The 17,594-nt window shown below is 43.4% G+C and overlaps 1 protein-coding gene across 1 annotated transcript in view; it reads right to left on the reverse strand.

Annotated features, from left to right (window-relative positions):
* LOC142200512 (cytidine monophosphate-N-acetylneuraminic acid hydroxylase-like) overlaps positions 1-17,594 on the reverse strand; it is a 138,431-nt gene that overhangs the window by 88,494 nt on the left and 32,343 nt on the right. Inside the window, exon 2 of the mRNA XM_075270937.1 lies at positions 16,342-16,545. Coding sequence (XP_075127038.1) covers positions 16,342-16,545 — 204 coding nt within the window. The remainder of the gene's footprint in view (positions 1-16,341; positions 16,546-17,594) is intronic.

Consider the following 17,594-nt stretch of genomic DNA (forward strand, 5'->3'; position numbering starts at 1 on the left):
GCAAAACCAACTGCGCATGCCTAGAAGTTTGAAGCCAACGCTGGAAGAACACGCAGGGAGAGGCCGCTCCAGGCAAAGATAGAGGCGGCGCTGGAGATTTCTCTCGCAGCATTGGGGATGCCACCAGTGGTGTTTGAGCGCTGGGGACCGCCCCAGTGCTGAGAGAGAACTCTTTTGCGTACCGAAGAAAACTGGGATTTTTATTGAACAGCAGCGCAGAGAAGACATCTAAAGGTAGGAGAAGAATAGCCTTTCTTAATTCTATTCCTACGTGTTAGGGAGGAAGAATTGCATTTTAATGATTGAATCCCTTTAACGATGTGATAGGGTGGGCTTAGTTAGTTACTTGAGAAAGGCAAGCAGTGGGTAGGATAGCTTAGGGTAACTTAGCTAGGGAGACCGGGAGAGGGTGTAACTGTCAGGATACGGAGTCGCCGCGGTCTCCTTGCTGCGCGGCGTCTCCCTGGGAGACGTGTTAGGAGTTCTATTGGGTGTGCTTAGGTCATTAAGGGTTAATCTTTTCCTTGCTCTCAGTCTCCATGCCATTAGCCATCAGGTGTGTTCTCTGCTGCTATTTAAACCCCACCCAGGCATGGATCCTTGCCAGCCATTCACTTTGTGTTTCCTGGTTCCCCTGCTCAGTCTGATTCCCTGTCTGTTTGTATTCGGTCTGTTCCTTGGTTATATACCCAGCTTGTATTTTTGACTATCCCTTGTCTTTTGATTCGGTACCTTTATTATTATCTCCTGGCTCGACCTCTTGCTCGTCTGACCTCGCCTTCTCTTCTGTGTCTTGCTGGGACTTGTGGTCCTCCCTGGTTCCATGCTGTTTAGTCTTTTGTTTTGCATTGCATTTACACTGTGCTTTCTGTTTAGGTGTGACCCCATGACTCCAGTCCCTAGCACTTTCAGGGCCTCCTCTTCCCTTATCCTAGCCGCCAGGATAGAAGTGTAAGGAGTCGTGGTAGGCGCACTTCAATTAGGAAGTGCATTGGTCTGCCTCATCTCAGATACTACAGCATAGTCATAGCCGCAGGGCCTACGACCCCTTTTGTCATTAGTTGCACAGTGTTGCTTTCCCAGCTGTGTCACTTTGCACTGCCTGACCCTGACTCCAATCCTTACAGTAACGGACTGAGGGAGGAGGGAGTAGTGACAGGGAGCAAGTGTGGAAGGTACATAGGAAATTACATAGTAGGAAGCTAACATCATGCAAAACAGATGCTGCAGATACCAGGAGCGCCTAGAAATCACTCAAAACACTTCTAAAAGTACATGAGTGTACTTTTAACCCATTAATAGTACAGACCATAAAAAAAAATTGGCCCTCAAAAAAACCCTTTAGGTCCAAGCTACACTGCATCCTTAAGAGGTAAAAAAGGCCTGAAAGCTAATTTTCACCCCTTCCCTGGATATAGCAAGTTATGTTATGTTTTATGCCTCCAGTTTAATGTTTCTACTTCATCTGTCCCAGTTTAATGTTCACCCTTCATCTGCCTCCAGATTAATGCCCCCCTCTTCATCTTCCCCCAGTTTAATGTCCCCCCTCAATTTGCACACAAAGTTTAACATATAAAGCACTGATACTCACCTTTCCTCACTTCCCTGCTGCTTTGTCTGCAGTCCCAGTCACATAGTGTTCTGGGAACTGCAAGCGCGATGTGAGTGACATCATCACACCGTGTCTACAGCTCCCAGGGCCAGAGTGCATGGGGAGCACAGTGGTGAAGAAGGAGCTGTCCATGGATAGCTCTTGCTTCATTCACTATTGTATATATATATACAAACACCCTCAATATATAAATATATCATAAAATAAATATGCATGTATATATAAAGTAATGGCTATGCATCAGATGAGAATATGCTAATATTACACCGCTATGTTCAGGTTAAACACCCCATGTACAAGTTCCAAACCTCCACTGCCCACCTTTCTTACCAAGGATGACATATATCAAAGGGACTGAAAGAACCATGACCTCCACCTGCAGCCTCAACAGGTGCTTCACCCCTGCTTCTTCAGGAGCTGCATAATATACCATTACACAAAAGAACAAATCAAACAAGAAATCAATAGTGGGTATACACAATGAGGAAAGATACAGGGTGGGCCATGGGGAATTTTCTTATTTTTAAAACTGCATAAAAATTATTTTGGTTGACAAATTCTAACCCCTTAACTTTAACACCTTAGGGTGCATGCACACTACGTAACGCCGGGCGTGTATGAGAGCCGTACACGCCGGCGTTACAGCAGGGCTGCCGAACACTTCCCATTCACTTCAATGGGAGCGCTCGTAAACGCCGCTGTTACAAGCGCTCCCATTGAAGTGAATGGGAAGTGTTCAGCAGTCTGCTGTAACGCCGGCGTGTACGGCTCTCATACACGCCCGGCGTTACGTAGTGTGCATGCACCCTTATGTTTCTTATGTGTGTGCGGAACTGTGTAAGGCATCTTTTTTATGGAACAAAATGTAGTTTTAATTCATACCATTTTGGGGAATGTCCGTTGTTTTGATCACAATTTTATTTTATTTTTTGGGGTGAGGCCAAATTGCGAAATAATTGAGAATTGGCAATTTTTTTTTTTTTTTTTTTTTACTGCTACAGTGTTAATCATATGGGATAATCATTTTTATAGTTTGGGCATTTTGGGATGTGGGATGTCCAATGTGTTTGTTTTTATGATAATTAAAAAAAATAGAGGATACATTTCTGATTAGTGGAGATCCGATTGTTAAGCCACTCCACTGATCTCGAGAAAGCCGCCATTCACTTCAATGAGAATGCTAGAGAAGTTCTGTACTTCACCTATTGCCATAAACTGCCCCCAACAGCTGCTGCTTTATATTCTGAACTCTCTTATAATATGTCTAAGGGAGCCTTCACACGATGTAATGCTGCGCTCATTCTGATCGTAAAAACACGTTCAGAATGAGTGCGTAAAAAGCAGCTCCCATTGACTTGAATGGGAGCCGGCATACGTGCGCTCCCCATTGAAATCAATGGGAGGCTTTTTTCCCTATGCTTTCAATGTATTAAGCGCGTAATACATTTTTATTTATTTATTTATTTATTTAATCTCAATCTCTATGTCATCACATGGCCATCAGTTTTCATCTGTTTGGATCTATTTTCTGCATTAAATTTTTGCATTAAACAGATCTACTAAACAGATGTAAACTGTGATCTGAATGGAGCCTAATTCAGTTTTTTGATTGTAAAATAGAAAGTCATAACTTTTTAAAGCCCTGTCAGACTATGAAAATGGACCTCAACTAGTCATGGTGGATAGGCACTTTTACTTGCTGGTCATGCAGCCTGCGTGGTCATTCTAGTGCTAGATCACCCGGACGAGGCATAATTGACAAGTTTCCCCGTGTCAGCAGGAGTTTACGCAAAGCTAGTCTTATGGCCTGAAATAATTTTTCAAGTGACCTGGCAAGTGGCATGTCATGTCATGTGAATTTTGCAATGAATTGACTAACACAATGCTCTTGCACTAGCTTATTGTTGTTTGATGTTTATAGCTGGCACTCTAGGAGGTCAGCTGGGTTCCATTTATATAAAATTGGCTCCTTCAGGTTTGCAAGATGAAGTGAAACAGGTTCTGTTTATGCTAGGAGTGGAAAGGAGCTCTGTGTACAAATTCTTTCTTTGTAGTGAATAGTTATTGGTGGAGGTGAGGGCAGATTTGCTTACTGGGAGTCCCAATGTCCAGTATATGCTTCAGATCCTGTGATAAATTTGCACAATATGCTTGTAAAATTTTAATGGTTAAATATTAAATAAAATCTGTGACTGACCCCTGTCTAACAAAATAATTCATGGTGTGGTATGTGTTATTTATAATAGTGGAGCGGAGTTTGGTTTGTTGGTAAATGTGATCTTTGCACTCTTTATTCTTTCCATTGTTTCTCTATTGAGGGCTGTAACCTGCTTCTCACCGTGTATGGTGTATGGGCACTAGAGTTGAGCGAATAGTCTTCGATCGAATACCTCGCCCCTATAGGAATGCGTGTAAGCGGCCGAACATCAAGGGGTTAAATGCAGTGAATATTTGATGCGCTTAACCACTTGGTTTTCGGCCACTTACACGCATTCCTATGGGAGCGAGGTGTTTGATCGAATACTATTCGCTTAACACTAATGGGCATGTGTTTAAAGAAGGAAAAATAAAGGTGGGGGTCATTTCAAACAACATATATCACATGCATTATAAATACAAACATACTTCTGGTATTGTATGAAAGAAAGCATTCTCAACTTCCATATGACACTGAAGCTTTACTTGAATTATTTCTTAAACACCTTTAAGACTTCAAAGAGCTGCCGCTAAATATATACCAGTCTATGATTTCAACTGATGATATCTCTGGAAATAATATAGATAGAATTGAAAATTTAGTGTCATATGAAAAAGAAGCATCTCCTCGTGCATACAACACAGAATGATGTTCCTATACTTTTCTATGCTATTCCACACCCTCATTTTCTATTCATTATACAGAAGCCCATACACAATAAGCAGGATATAGCTCTTAATAAATAAGCTAGTGAAAAATAAAACAAAATAGGATTTCACAGAAAGGAGACAAAATACACTACTAATGTATAGTACAGAATGCATTAATGAATATCACCTATACTAACCCATTCCATCATACTTACGTGCCATCCGATTTGGACATTCTGGGCATGGGACATCACTTTCTCTGGGCAAGAGTGGGCAGCCAGCAGATGTCTAGAAGAGCAAGTGCTGGCAGGCCAGAAGAAATGATGTCTTGTGCCCAGAAGAGCTGGACCGGAAGACAGGTAAGTGTGATGGGGTGGGGTGGTTTGGTTAGTTAGGAAGGGCTAGTAGTGGGCAGGCTAGCTAGGGAAACAGGGAAGGGTTGTGAGAAAAAGAGTGGGAGGGAGTGAGATAGGGAATGTGGTGTGAGTCAGTTCTGAGTGGCCCAAGGCATCATGGTAGTTTTAGGAAAACACAAAACAGGAAGATGCCAAGTGACAACTGATATGACAAATCACAGCCATTGTGACACAGTTCACAAATTCCCTACATTTAAAGAGCTGTTCTGTGGAGACACTCCTAAACTTTTTGCTTTGATTTATGAATTCACAAGTACTTCATCTGCCACATTTTAGCATCCCCACCAGATGTCTCCTAAGCCAAGTACTTTGTCCAGATAGAGGTTCCATGTAGCTATGGACCAGACATTTCTGCAGATTTCTACCACATCTGCAGATAATCTGCTGGCAGCTTGAAAGTCTCTCTCTAAGGTCAGGATCTGCCAAGAGAATCGTCCAATGATGTTTGAGGATTTCTCTAACTTCCTGATCCCTAGAGTGCATATAACTAGCATAATTTGTGAGAGCTGTGTGAGTTGATCCTCCCACTGCCTAGGAAGGGGGGGGCAGCTGAATGCATGATGGGCGTGTTTAGTGATGATGCAGCAGTGCTCAGTAATAAAAGAAATCTCCCCCTGTGCTCCAAGATCCTTATTTGAAAAAGGAATAAAAAGTGTTTTTTCTACGCATGCTTGGGACTCTGAAACATAAGAAACGTATTGTTTTTATTCTGCTAACAGCATCTATAGCACTATGGAAGCAGTTTAAAGTAGCTGGAGGGAGTGATAAATGGCCTTTATTGTGGTTTCTGGGGAATGCCTGTTTCCTTCACAGTCTCTTCAGGCCTCTATCACCATCCTATACAAACCGGTTAAGGATACCTCAGTGTGGGGAAACTACCATCCTATGATATCAACTAATATTGACCTAAAGCTGTTGTCCAAAATTATAGTAACTAATATGTCTCCCCTGATGACTGGTTAGTTTCATTCCTGCTGGCAAGGCAAGGACCAACACCATCAAAACCATGTCCCTAATCCCATGGGCTTGTTGTAGGGGGTCTCTCTATGCTTAATAACAGTTGACTTGAAAAAAGAGTTTGACAGTGTGGATTGGACATTCCTGGAGTTGACTGCTGAAAATGGGTTTGGGAGTGTGGATACAGGAATGGTAGCAGGCAGGGATGCCCACTATCACCATTCCTATAAACACTGGTGATGTAGTCCCTGGCAAACGCTTTGGGACAGAATTCATAGGTGGCTGGGCTGACAATTGGTTCTAGAACCCATAAACTTTCCCCAATCGTGGGCAACCTATTGATTTATGTTTCTCCACCATCTATCAGTCTGCCTAATGTAATCCAGGAATTTGCTCGTTATAATAGAGTCAGTAACTTCTAGGTCAACTTCCATTCTGAGGTACTAAATATTACCATGCAGAAGAGGGTGCTTGAGTGTTTCAAGGGTTAATTTTTCTTCCAATATGCTTTAACATCTATCAAATATCTAGGCATCCAGGTCCCTACTGATCCTGGGTCACTTTTTTCTTTGAAAAACATTAGAATCTGACCTGTAGAAATGGAATTTATTATATTTGGCATGGCTTGGCAAGATCAATACTTTGAAAATAGATATCTTATCTAAACTCTTTGTTTTCAAGACAATACCCAATGTTGTCCCTTCAATTACTTACATTGATTGGAATCACTTTTTTATAGTTAGTGGCACTCCAGACCTCACTAGATCTAGGTTACAAGGTGGAGCAGTTCTCCTTCATAATAAGGGGTCCAAGATAAGGGGTGTATATAGCCTTATCCCTTCATCAATACCAGTTTCATCCTAAAATGCCACAGAGGGCATTCTGGCTACCCTATGGTAGAGACTGTAATGATTTGGGCATTCACATGTCTCCATTGGGTTTTCTTAAGGCATGGAGTTGGCGGCTACCATGACTTTGGTGTCGTCCCCGAGTTCCCCTAGTGGGTAATCCAGGCTTTCCTCCCTTCTTTTATCTTATTTTGGTCCTCTTGTTACCAAGGAACCAAATCCCTTATCTGAAGTACTGAGGGATAACAGGACTCCAACTTTTCAGCTATCTGTCCTTTTTGGCACCCACAGAAGTACTATTCACATGCCTTATTGTATTTGAGAAACTTTGTTTCCTCACATCTGCCCCTACTTATGCCTTCTCCCTGATGTATGGTATACTGCAAGATTGCTAGGTGGGGACCTCTAGGCCCAGGATGATGAAGATGTGGGAGAGAGATTTTGACAGGCCGATCCCAGAGGGTCTCTGGGCTAAATAATTTCTTTTTACCTATAAACTTTTTTTCTGTTGTTTGCAATTACTCAACTTCAAAATTTTGACACTTAAAATAGAACTCCAGTCAGATTTCACCAGATGTTTTCTTCTGTTTCCGATAGGTGTTGGAGATGTTCTAAACACTTAGGCTCTATGTTACACATTTGGTGGGAGTGTCAAAAAGGTCTTGTCCTTGTGGCATGATAACAATGCTTTGCACACAAACTTTACATTACCTCATTAGTACTGACACCAGAAATTGCCCTATGTCTATATTCCCAGGGCCAATATCCAAGGTCAAAAAGGACATTCTCTGCTTTTTTGTGGCTATACAACAAACGTTTCCCATTCCTGGAGGTCCCTTACCCCTCCTTCTAGGCTGCAGTGGGCTGAGCCACTGGATTCTATTCTATCATTTGAAGGGACTAAGGGCATCCAACTACAGTGATTCTTACCCATTTGTCATCAGATGACTTCCTTCCATTACTGCCTTGCCTCTGTGGTTGGCATTGGGCACACTGCAGTTGTAGAAGATTCCTTTCCCTTCTCCCCCGCCCCCATTCTTTATCTTCCTCTCTCCTGGTTTCAACCCTTATTTTTTTTTATTGTTTCTTGACTTTTATTTAGGAATTTTATATGTGCCTCTGTATTTTCTTGATTTCTTCAACGAAGTTCAGCACTCCTACTGTGTTAAAGGGATTCTATCATTAGAATTCCTTTTTCTACTAATTACTACAAATACCACGTTGGAAAACCCTTTAGAAAGGCTATTCTCCTACTTTTGTTATTCTGATCCGCGCTGCCATTCATGAGAAATTTCTTATTTCTTCCTCATGTAAATGAGTCTTCAAAAAGCACAGGGGGTGCTCCCGCTGTACTGAGAAGGCACAGTGGGCATCTGCTGTGCTACCGAAGACTCTCCAGAAATGCCTCTGTCCTGTTCCCGCTGCCAAGTCATCACACGCGTCATGAGCCGGCAGAGCTGACTGTGCATGACAGTTCAGCCATTTTTGTATTGCCAAATGAACGCTTGAGTAAGAGGCCACAGGAACATGGCCGAACGGACATGCGCAGTTGGTTCTGGTAGCTGATGATTCGATGGCGGGACAAGATAGAGGCGTCGCTGGAGAGTCTTCAGGTAGCACAGGGAATGCCCCTGTGATTTCTGAAGACTCATTTACATAATGAAGAAATAAGAAATTTCTCAGGAACGGCAGCGCATAACAGAATAACAAAGGTAGGAGAATATCCTTTCTAAAGGCTATCCTGATGTGGTCTTTGTGAAAATAAAAGGGATTCTAATGATAGAATCCCTTTAAATGTCTAATACTTGGCTTTATAAAATTCTAATAAAATATTGTTGGTCTAAAATAATATCAAATTTGTTGCTACCCCTCAAAAAAGGAATAATTTCTATAGCGTTTTTAACATTTTTTTACATCCCAATCCTGAGTCTTCAGGGAGCTGTAGGCACTATGTAAGTGACGTCAATATATCACACCTACAGCTCCAGGCAAGGAGAAGATGAATGATGATGCAGGGAGTGCATGGGTCCCTGCGTCATCATTATATGCAACTGGGGCAGCCCAGCAGGACAGCATATAAAGTATGTCCTCACTACCATAGCGCCTGGTGCACCGTTGTCCCTATGGTTAAAGCAGCCCTTCCTATAGTGTCCTCCATACAGTATAAAGTCCCACAGTGGCCCCTACACAGAGTATGATGTCCCATAATGCCCCCTACAGTGTCCATTACGAATATATATTTTTCTTTGTTGTATAATGTGCATTGGCTTTGCTATCTATGAGGGATATAATGTGTAATATGACCTTGTCTTGCTAACATTTAAAGGGACCACTTTCCAGTCTGCTTCTCCCATGTTACCTTTAGGCTAAGGTCAAACATTGCAGAAAAGCTGTTTTTTTAATGCAGTTTTTTTTTTTTTAGCTAAACCCAGGTGAGGCTACAACAGAAATAAAAAAAATAAAAACTAATGGTTTAAACTTCTCCTTTCTGCTCTATCCACTCTTGGCTTTGGCTTAAAAAATCAGCAGTAGAATTTGCCACATAAAAAGCAGCTTTCTACAATGTGGGGCCTTAGCCTTAAAGGGGTTTTCCAGGCAAAAAAGTTTTATTAAAAAATGTCTGTTAGTGCTACTAATGGGTCAATAAATGCACCCATATACCTATATCTGTGTTTTGAGTGATTTCTGGATGTCTCTGGGGGCTGCTGGTGTCTCTGCTTTTGTTTATATGCTTTGCTTCCTGCTATCTAATTTCCTCACTAAACCTCTCACTTTTCTCCCCTGTCACGTTCGTGTCAGAGTCCAGACACAGATTCCAGGCTGCAGATTGCACCGCTAAGGAGACAGGGGAAGGAGACTATCCCTGGCACTACGGTGGCTAGCTAGGCCCTGCCTACGGGTGGTGGTCAGCTGTCTCCAAGCTAAACTTGGCCCCGACAACTCCTGGCTCTCTAGCACGAAGACCTGACAAACAGACAGGGCAAGAGCTGCAAGAAAGCTAGGGACTGGGGATTCTAGGGTGGTGACCCCTGCAGAAATAAAGGTGCAGCTGCGGACAAACAAACAGGATGGGAGGTGCTGGACAACTGACACGCAGCACAACACAATACAAAACAAGAGAAATGAGGAGAGGGACAGTGGAGAGGTGAGGAAAGGGTAAACACGAGACTGGGGTAAAATAAACTGGAACCCACCTCAAACAACCAGATAGTGCCAAACAAACAGACGTGAAGGGCAGGGCAGAGTAGAAGTGTGGAGGGAAAAACCAACTCACACACAAACAACACTCAAACTCCTTTCTAGTCAGTAAGCACAAGCAGAACACTCCTCCTCCTCCTCCTCCTCCTCCTCCTCCTCCTCCTCCTCCTCCTCCTCCTCCTCCTCCGGCCAAGAATTCTAAGTTGGGACCACAAAAACCGGCAACTGGTGGAGCCAGCCCTCTTCCTAATAAAGGCCCCCAGATCCTCCCATAGGATGATGGCGATCCATAACACCTGAGGTTAGACTCCTATAACCTCAAGTGTGTTCAGAAGACCAGAACACTATGTGCACACTGATGGCTCAATGGTAGGGAACCCACCAGCAGATCACAGAAGCCCAGATCAAATCCCCGACAGAACAGTACACCAACACAAACAATCAGGTCATGACAGTACCCCCCCCCTTCAACGGGAATCCCCCGGATTCCTGGGCCGAGCCCTATCTGGATATCTCCGGTGGAAGGCAGCCACCAGTCTGGGCGCAGACACCTCAGAAGCCCGAACCCATGAGTTGTCCTCCACACCATACCCTTTCCAAATACTGAAGGGTTCCCCTCAAAAATCTGGAATCCACAATCCAGGAGACCTCATACTCTCCGTCTGAGTCCAGGGGAGGCACAACTGTAGGTGCAGTCTCCACCGAACTCACCTTTTTTTAACAGAGAGACATGGAACACAGAGTTTGTTTTCCATGAAGGGGGAATGTCTAACCTGACCGAAACTTCATTAATAAGTTCTGTCACAGAAAAAGGACCCACAAACTTAGGACCCAACTTCTTAGAGGGGACCTTCAATTTCAAATTTTTGGCTAGTAGCCACACCCGGTCACCCACCACAAAATCAACTTTTCTTCTTTTCTTGTCCGCCACGATTTTATTTCTCCGTGAACAAGATACCAGATTTCTCTTTACCCTGACCCAAACATCCTCCATCTTAAGAGAGAAGGACTCCTCCTCTTTCACCAAAGACTTAGCTCCCGAAAAGGGCCCAAAAATAGGGTGTTTACCATTACAGCAGAAAAATGGAGAGCAGCCTGCCGCAGAGGAATCATGGTTGTTAAGAGCAAATTTGGCCAAAGGTAAAAAATCTGCCCAATCATCCTGATTATCAGAGAGAAAACAACGACGGAACTGCTCAATATCTTGATTTTTTTCTCTCAGTCTGCCCGTTGGACTCAGGATGGTACCCGGAGGAGAAGGACAATTTTATACCCAGTCTGCCACAAAATGCCCTCCAGAAACGAGCTACAAACTGAGAACCCCTGTCAGAGACAATATCCTCCGGAACTCCATGCAGACGTACCACATTTTTAACAAATTCCTTTGCCAAAATTTTGGCCGAGGGTAACTTAGGAAAAGGAATCAGATGACACATCTTACTAAACCGGTCAACTATGACCCAAATAACCATGTTACCTTCAGATCGTGGCAAGTCCGTAATGAAGTCCATGGCCAAATGTGTCCAAAGACTATTAGGAATAGGCAAAGGATGTAGTAACCCTGCTGTCTGCGCATGAGAGGCTTTAGATCTGGCACAGACCGCACATTTAGCCACATGCACCGCCACCTCCGCTCTACAACCTGGCCACCAAAAATTCCTAGTAACTAATCTCTTAGTTTCTGCCACCCCTGGATGCCCTGCCAGTCTGGAGTCATGACATTCCTGTAACAACTGACCCCGCAGGACCTTTGGTACGAACAACTGACCCCGTGGGGTCCCCCTAGGAGCCCTGTCCTGAGCCTTCAAAATCTGAGCCTCCAATAGAGTATCTAGGGCTGCCAACACAACTCCCCTTTTCAGCAAAAATTCAGGTTTGTTGGATTCATGACTGGGGGTTAAACTTCTTGACAGAGCGTCAGCCCTGACGTTCTTAGTACCGGGAACATAGGTCACTGAAAAGTTGAAACGGGCGAAGAAAAGCGCCCACCGAGCTTGTCTGGCATTTAAACGTTTTTCAGCATCCAAATAGGTTAAGTTTTTATGATCAGTAAGAATCTTAACTGGATGTCTAGCACCCTCCAAAAAATGACGCTAGTGCTGTAAGGCCAGTTTAATAGCTAACAACTCTCGATCGCCAATGTCATAATTAGATTCTGCCAGGCAAAACTTTTTTGAGAAGAAGGCACACGGATGCAGTCGCCCCTCCTTCTCCTGTGACAATACTGCACCCACTCCTACAGACGAAGCATCCAGCTCAACCGTAAAAGGCAGATCCTCGTCTGGTTGGATAAGCACTGGAGCAGAGTTAAACCTAACTTTCAGAGCTTCAAAAGCCTCCACTGCTTTCAAGGGCCACTGCTTAAGATTGGCTCCCTTTTTAGTCAAGTCAGTTATGGGTTTAGCAAGCACAGAGAAATTCTTGATGAACTTCCTATAATAATTGGCAAAGCCCAGAAACCTCTGTAATGCTTTCAAGGTCTCAGGCCTTGGCCACTCCAACACAGCTTTAACCTTCTCTGGGTCCATCTTAAAACCCTCAGATGATAAAATATACCCCAAAAATGACAATTCTTGAACTGCAAATAAACATTTCTCTGGTTTAGCATATAAGGCATTTTCCCTAAGGATTTGTAAGACCTCTCTTACTTTTGCCCAATGGGATGAAATATCCTTGGAGTAAATCAAAATGTCATCCAGATAAACCAGAACTCCCCTACCTAGAACCGGACCTAAAACATCATTAATGAAATTCTGGAAAAAGGCTGGAGCATTAGTAAGACCAAATGGCATGACAAGATTCTCAAAATGCCCCTCAGGGGTATTAAAGGCAGTTTTCCATTCATCACCTTCCTTAATCCTCAGGAGTTTATAGGCCCCTCTCAAGTCAATCTTAGAGAACCATTTGGCCCCCACTATCTGATTAAACAGGTCCGGTATCAATGGCAAAGGATAAGGGTTTCTCACAGTGATCTTATTGATCTCCCGAAAATCCAAATAAGGACGTAGACCTCCGTCCTTTTTCTTTACAAAGAAGAACCCTACCGCCACGGGAGATTTCGAGGGTCTGATATGACCAGCCTCCAAACTCTTGGTTAAATATTCTTTTAATGCCTCACGTTCAGGTATAGACAGGTTGAAGAGGCGACTTTTGGGCATCGCCGCCCCCGGGACAAATTCTATGGCACAGTCATACTCCCGATGAGGCGGTAAGGTCTTAGACTCAGATTCACTAAAGACATCCTGAAAATCAGATATTTCCACAGGTAAACAACAATCAGTTATCGTGGCAATCATGGCGTCACCACACCTTTTAACACATTCTTTGCCCCAGGACAAAATAACATTATTGGGCCAATCTATTACAGGATTGTGCTTCCTCAACCAGGGAAGCCCCAAAACAATACTGGCCGGCAAATTAGGCAAAACAAATAATTCAATTATTTCTTTATGATCAGGTTTAAAACATAAATCAAAATCAGCAACAGAATGGGTAATGGCATTAAGGCCCAATGGAGAATTGTCAATTGCGGATACTGGGATAGGGAGAGACAACTCCTTTAACTTCAAAGAGCTGTCTTGTGCAAACTTAGCATCAATAAGGTTCAGAGCCGAACCGCAATCAATAAGGACATCAATCTCCTCCCTGTTAATGCACAGAGAAGAATTGGCCTGAAAAAGAACCCCAGAAGATTTTATAAACGCCAATCTAACCGGACTAGATACAGAAGTGTCATTGGGAGAGGGATGTCTTTCTCTTTTAATATTCCCACCAGGTCTGCGATTAGGACGTTTCTCACAATATTCAATAAAGTGGCCCAATTCTCCACAGTAGAAGCACCGACCAGTCTGACGGCGCCTTTCTCGCTCACCTCTGCGATTGACCATACCACCCAGCTGCATGGGCTCATCAGAAAATTCAGCTGGGCGGGAAAGCTCAGACGCCCTGAAACGCCAGTCAGTATCCTCAACCTGCCTCTCCCTGAGACGCCTGTCAGCCCTTACCGCCGACAGCATGGCGTCCTTGAGAGATTTAGGTTTGGGGAAAGCGACCATAAGATCCTTAATCTTAGCATTCAACCCAGTCAGAAAAAAACTTTTTAATGCTGAAGAGTTCCAAGTGGTGTCTGCTGCCCACCTACGGAACTCCGCACAGTAGGTCTCAGCGTCTTTTTTTCCCTGACGCAAGGACCACAGCATAGATTCAGCAGTAGACTCCCGATCAGGATCCTCATATAACAGACCAAGAGCCCTGAAAAATTTCTCCACAGACTGTAGGCAAGGAGCAGAGGCTGGCAACGAGAATGCCCACGTCTGTGGAGACCTCCTAAGCAGGGACATGATAATGCCAACCTGTTGTGATGCATCACCAGAGGACTGAGGCCTAAGCCGGAAATACAATTTGCATGCATTTTCAAAACAAAAAAAAATCCTGCCGGTCCCCGGTAAAAGGTTCCGGCAGGCCCACCTTAGGGTCCGTTGTCCGAGGAATGACTACAGGCATTGCTTCCATACGCTTGTCCATCTCGATGACCTTCGCAGTTAGCCTCTGCATCTGTGTCACCACATCTTCCAGGGAGGCCATGATACAACGGACCGATGGGTATTTTGGGCCGGTTTTACTGTCACGTTCGTGTCAGAGTCCAGACAGATTCCAGGCTGCAGATTGCACTGCTAAGGAGACAGGGGAAGGAGACTATCCCTGGCACTACGGTGGCTAGCTAGGCCCTGCCTACAGGTGGTGGTCAGCTGTCTCCAAGCTAACCTTGGCCCCGACAACTCCTGGCTCTCTAGCACGAAGACCTGACAGACAGGGCAAGAGCTGCAAGAAAGCTAGGGACTGGGGATTCTAGGGTGGTGACCCCTGCAGAAATAAAGGTGCAGCTGCGGACAAACAAACAGGACGGGAGGTGCTGGACAACTGACACGCAGCACAACACAATACAAAACAAGAGAAATGAGGAGAGGGACAGTGGAGAGGTGAGGAAAGGGTAAACACGAGACTGGGGTAAAATAAACTGGAACCCACCTCAAACAACCAGATAGTGCCAAACAAACAGACGTGAAGGGCAGGGCAGAGTAGAAGTGTGGAGGGAAAAACCAACTCACACACAAACAACACTCAAACTCCTTTCTAGTCAGTAAGCATAAGCAGAACACTCCTCCTCCTCCTCCTCCTCCTCCTCCTCCTCCTAAGGCCAAGAATTCTAAGTTGGGACCACAAAAACCGGCAACTGGTAGAGCCAGCCCTCTTCCTAATAAAGGCCCCCAGATCCTCCCATAGGATGATGGCGATCCATAACACCTGAGGTTAGACTCCTATAACCTCGAGTGTGTTCAGAAGACCAGAACACTATGTGCACACTGATGGCTCAATGGTAGGGAACCCACCAGCAGATCACAGAAGCCCAGATCAAATCCCCGACAGAACAGTACACCAACACAAACAATCAGGTCATGACATCCCCCTCCTTCCTCTCCTCCTTCTTCCTCTTTCCCCTCCCTGTCTCTCTAACTATCCCACCCTTTCCTACCTACTCAGCCCAACCCCTGACCCATAGTATATACTTACCCCTCCATGCTTCTTCCAGTGCGATGGTCACTCCTCCTATACTGCTCCCGTACTCATCCTCAGCAGTGATGAGTCACCTCTACTGCGCATGCATGGAAGTGCAGTAGAGGTGAATTACAGGCAGCGGCAGCATGCATAGTGTAGAAGAGTGCACACCGAACAGACAGCAGAAGGAGTGGTCGTCTTGCCGGAAGAAGCTATGGATAGGTAAGTATGAGTGGAGTGGATGGGGGGGGGGAGTGTAGTTGTGACTACGAATTTTCTGATATGGGGAAGTGGATCATCACCGGATAATCATAGATATCATTTAGAAAGTAGGAGGGGGGAGGGTGCTTAGAGTAGTGTAGGGATTTTAAGTTAAGTTATCTCGGACAACCCCTTTAAACTTTTGTAGAGAGATACAGACAGCAAAATAAATAGAGATATCCCTCAATGTTCATGTGTAATTTACTGCAAAAGATCAGTTGGCCATTCATTTCAATGGTTGAGAGATGCTTCTTTTTCTGCTGGCTGAAAAATATCGTGTCCTGCCTGATCTTCGTGTGGATTCTTCCTGAACTATCAGAAGAAATATTTCTGCAGCATATTTTGGCAGGTACCGATGCAAAATCCACCATGTGCAGTCAACATAACCATTTCAAGGTATAAAACAGCATGCAGATCATGTCTTTTCTTGTTGCTTCAGGAATGATCTTAGTAATGCCTGATGCTTACAGTGGTACAGGTACACAGCTTTGTGTATAAAGGTTGTATTACAGTACACAAAGAAATAAAAGCTTGGGCTCCCCCTTTAACTATTTGGTATTTTGCATCTTCATTATCTCACCTTCTTTTTATCATCTAAGCAAAGAAATAACAATACAATTTGTATTTGTAATAGAAATAATATTACCTGCTGTCCAGATCTTCAATATCTTTAATAAAGGTTCCACCTTGATGCTTGCATACATTTTTGCATGCACGCAACACTTCACCATTTTTATATACAATATAATTTTTTCCTGTTTCCTTATTCCTCAGGAAGTTGATCCCATCTTTCAGATCTGTTACTTCATTAGGTGAGAGCTGTAGAAGAATATTTGCTGTCTGTCCCACACTGTTGAAGATAAAACATAAAGATGTTAGTTGCTGGGTGAAGTATAACATAATATTTTAAAAGACATAAGATCATTCCAGTATATTACACCTACACTATATGGTGAATGACAGCTGTCACCGGACAAGCATGGACATTTTTCTGAGTCATGTTATACTCTTCTGAGGCTTAGAATTTCTACCAAAAGATACAGGCTTCACAGATAAGCACTTTCTTTCCTTGCCAAATGATATCAGATACACACAGCTATCAGTTTCCTGGAGAATCTGTGAAGCACTACTATACAAATCAACTACATATCCGATTACTCCACACGGCTCAGTTCTTCTAATCTCCTTAGATATCTGACCCTTCATGATAATGTTTTTTTATCACAATGTTTTACCTTAGTTAATTTATGCTGAATAACAAAATGTCATGTATGATTAATTAATCAAAGGAATATTGATTAACTCATTCCTGCACTTGGCTGGACATTTATAGAATGGTGGAGAGGGACTTAACGCACCATTCCGTAAATGTACTGGTACCAATTTAGCAGCATCTCAGAGGTCCCTGACAATAGTTCCTCTCCCACATGCCACAAGTGGAAGGTGCCAATCTAATGATCATTAGATTGTAAATTCTAGTCAGTTATTGAGACTTAAAAAAAAAGTAAAAAAGTAAATTGTTCAAAAATGTAAAAAAACAAGAAAGAACAAAGCGCAAAAACTCCTGATTCATACTATAATACACATTATATTATACTTTTAATTTATCCCACACAATGAACAAAAAAAAAATGTAAAAAAATAAATCAATTCACACAATGTTAGAAATGCTGTGGTTTGGTCACATTGCCTTTAATAATAGCATAAAAAACACAGCTTCTCCCCAAAGTAAAATCCTCAACTGACTTTGTCAATGGAAACAAAAAATATAGGTCTTATCGGGGTACTCTTGAAAATGAAATGGGAACAAGGTTATTAATGGGCCACTCTGGCTGTTACTGCACTGGCTCTGGCTGTTACTGTTACTGCAACATAACATGGGTATATAGGCAGTCTCCA

This window comes from Leptodactylus fuscus, chromosome 4 (assembly GCF_031893055.1).
Source record: "Leptodactylus fuscus isolate aLepFus1 chromosome 4, aLepFus1.hap2, whole genome shotgun sequence".
Classification (NCBI taxonomy): Eukaryota; Metazoa; Chordata; class Amphibia; order Anura; family Leptodactylidae; genus Leptodactylus; species Leptodactylus fuscus.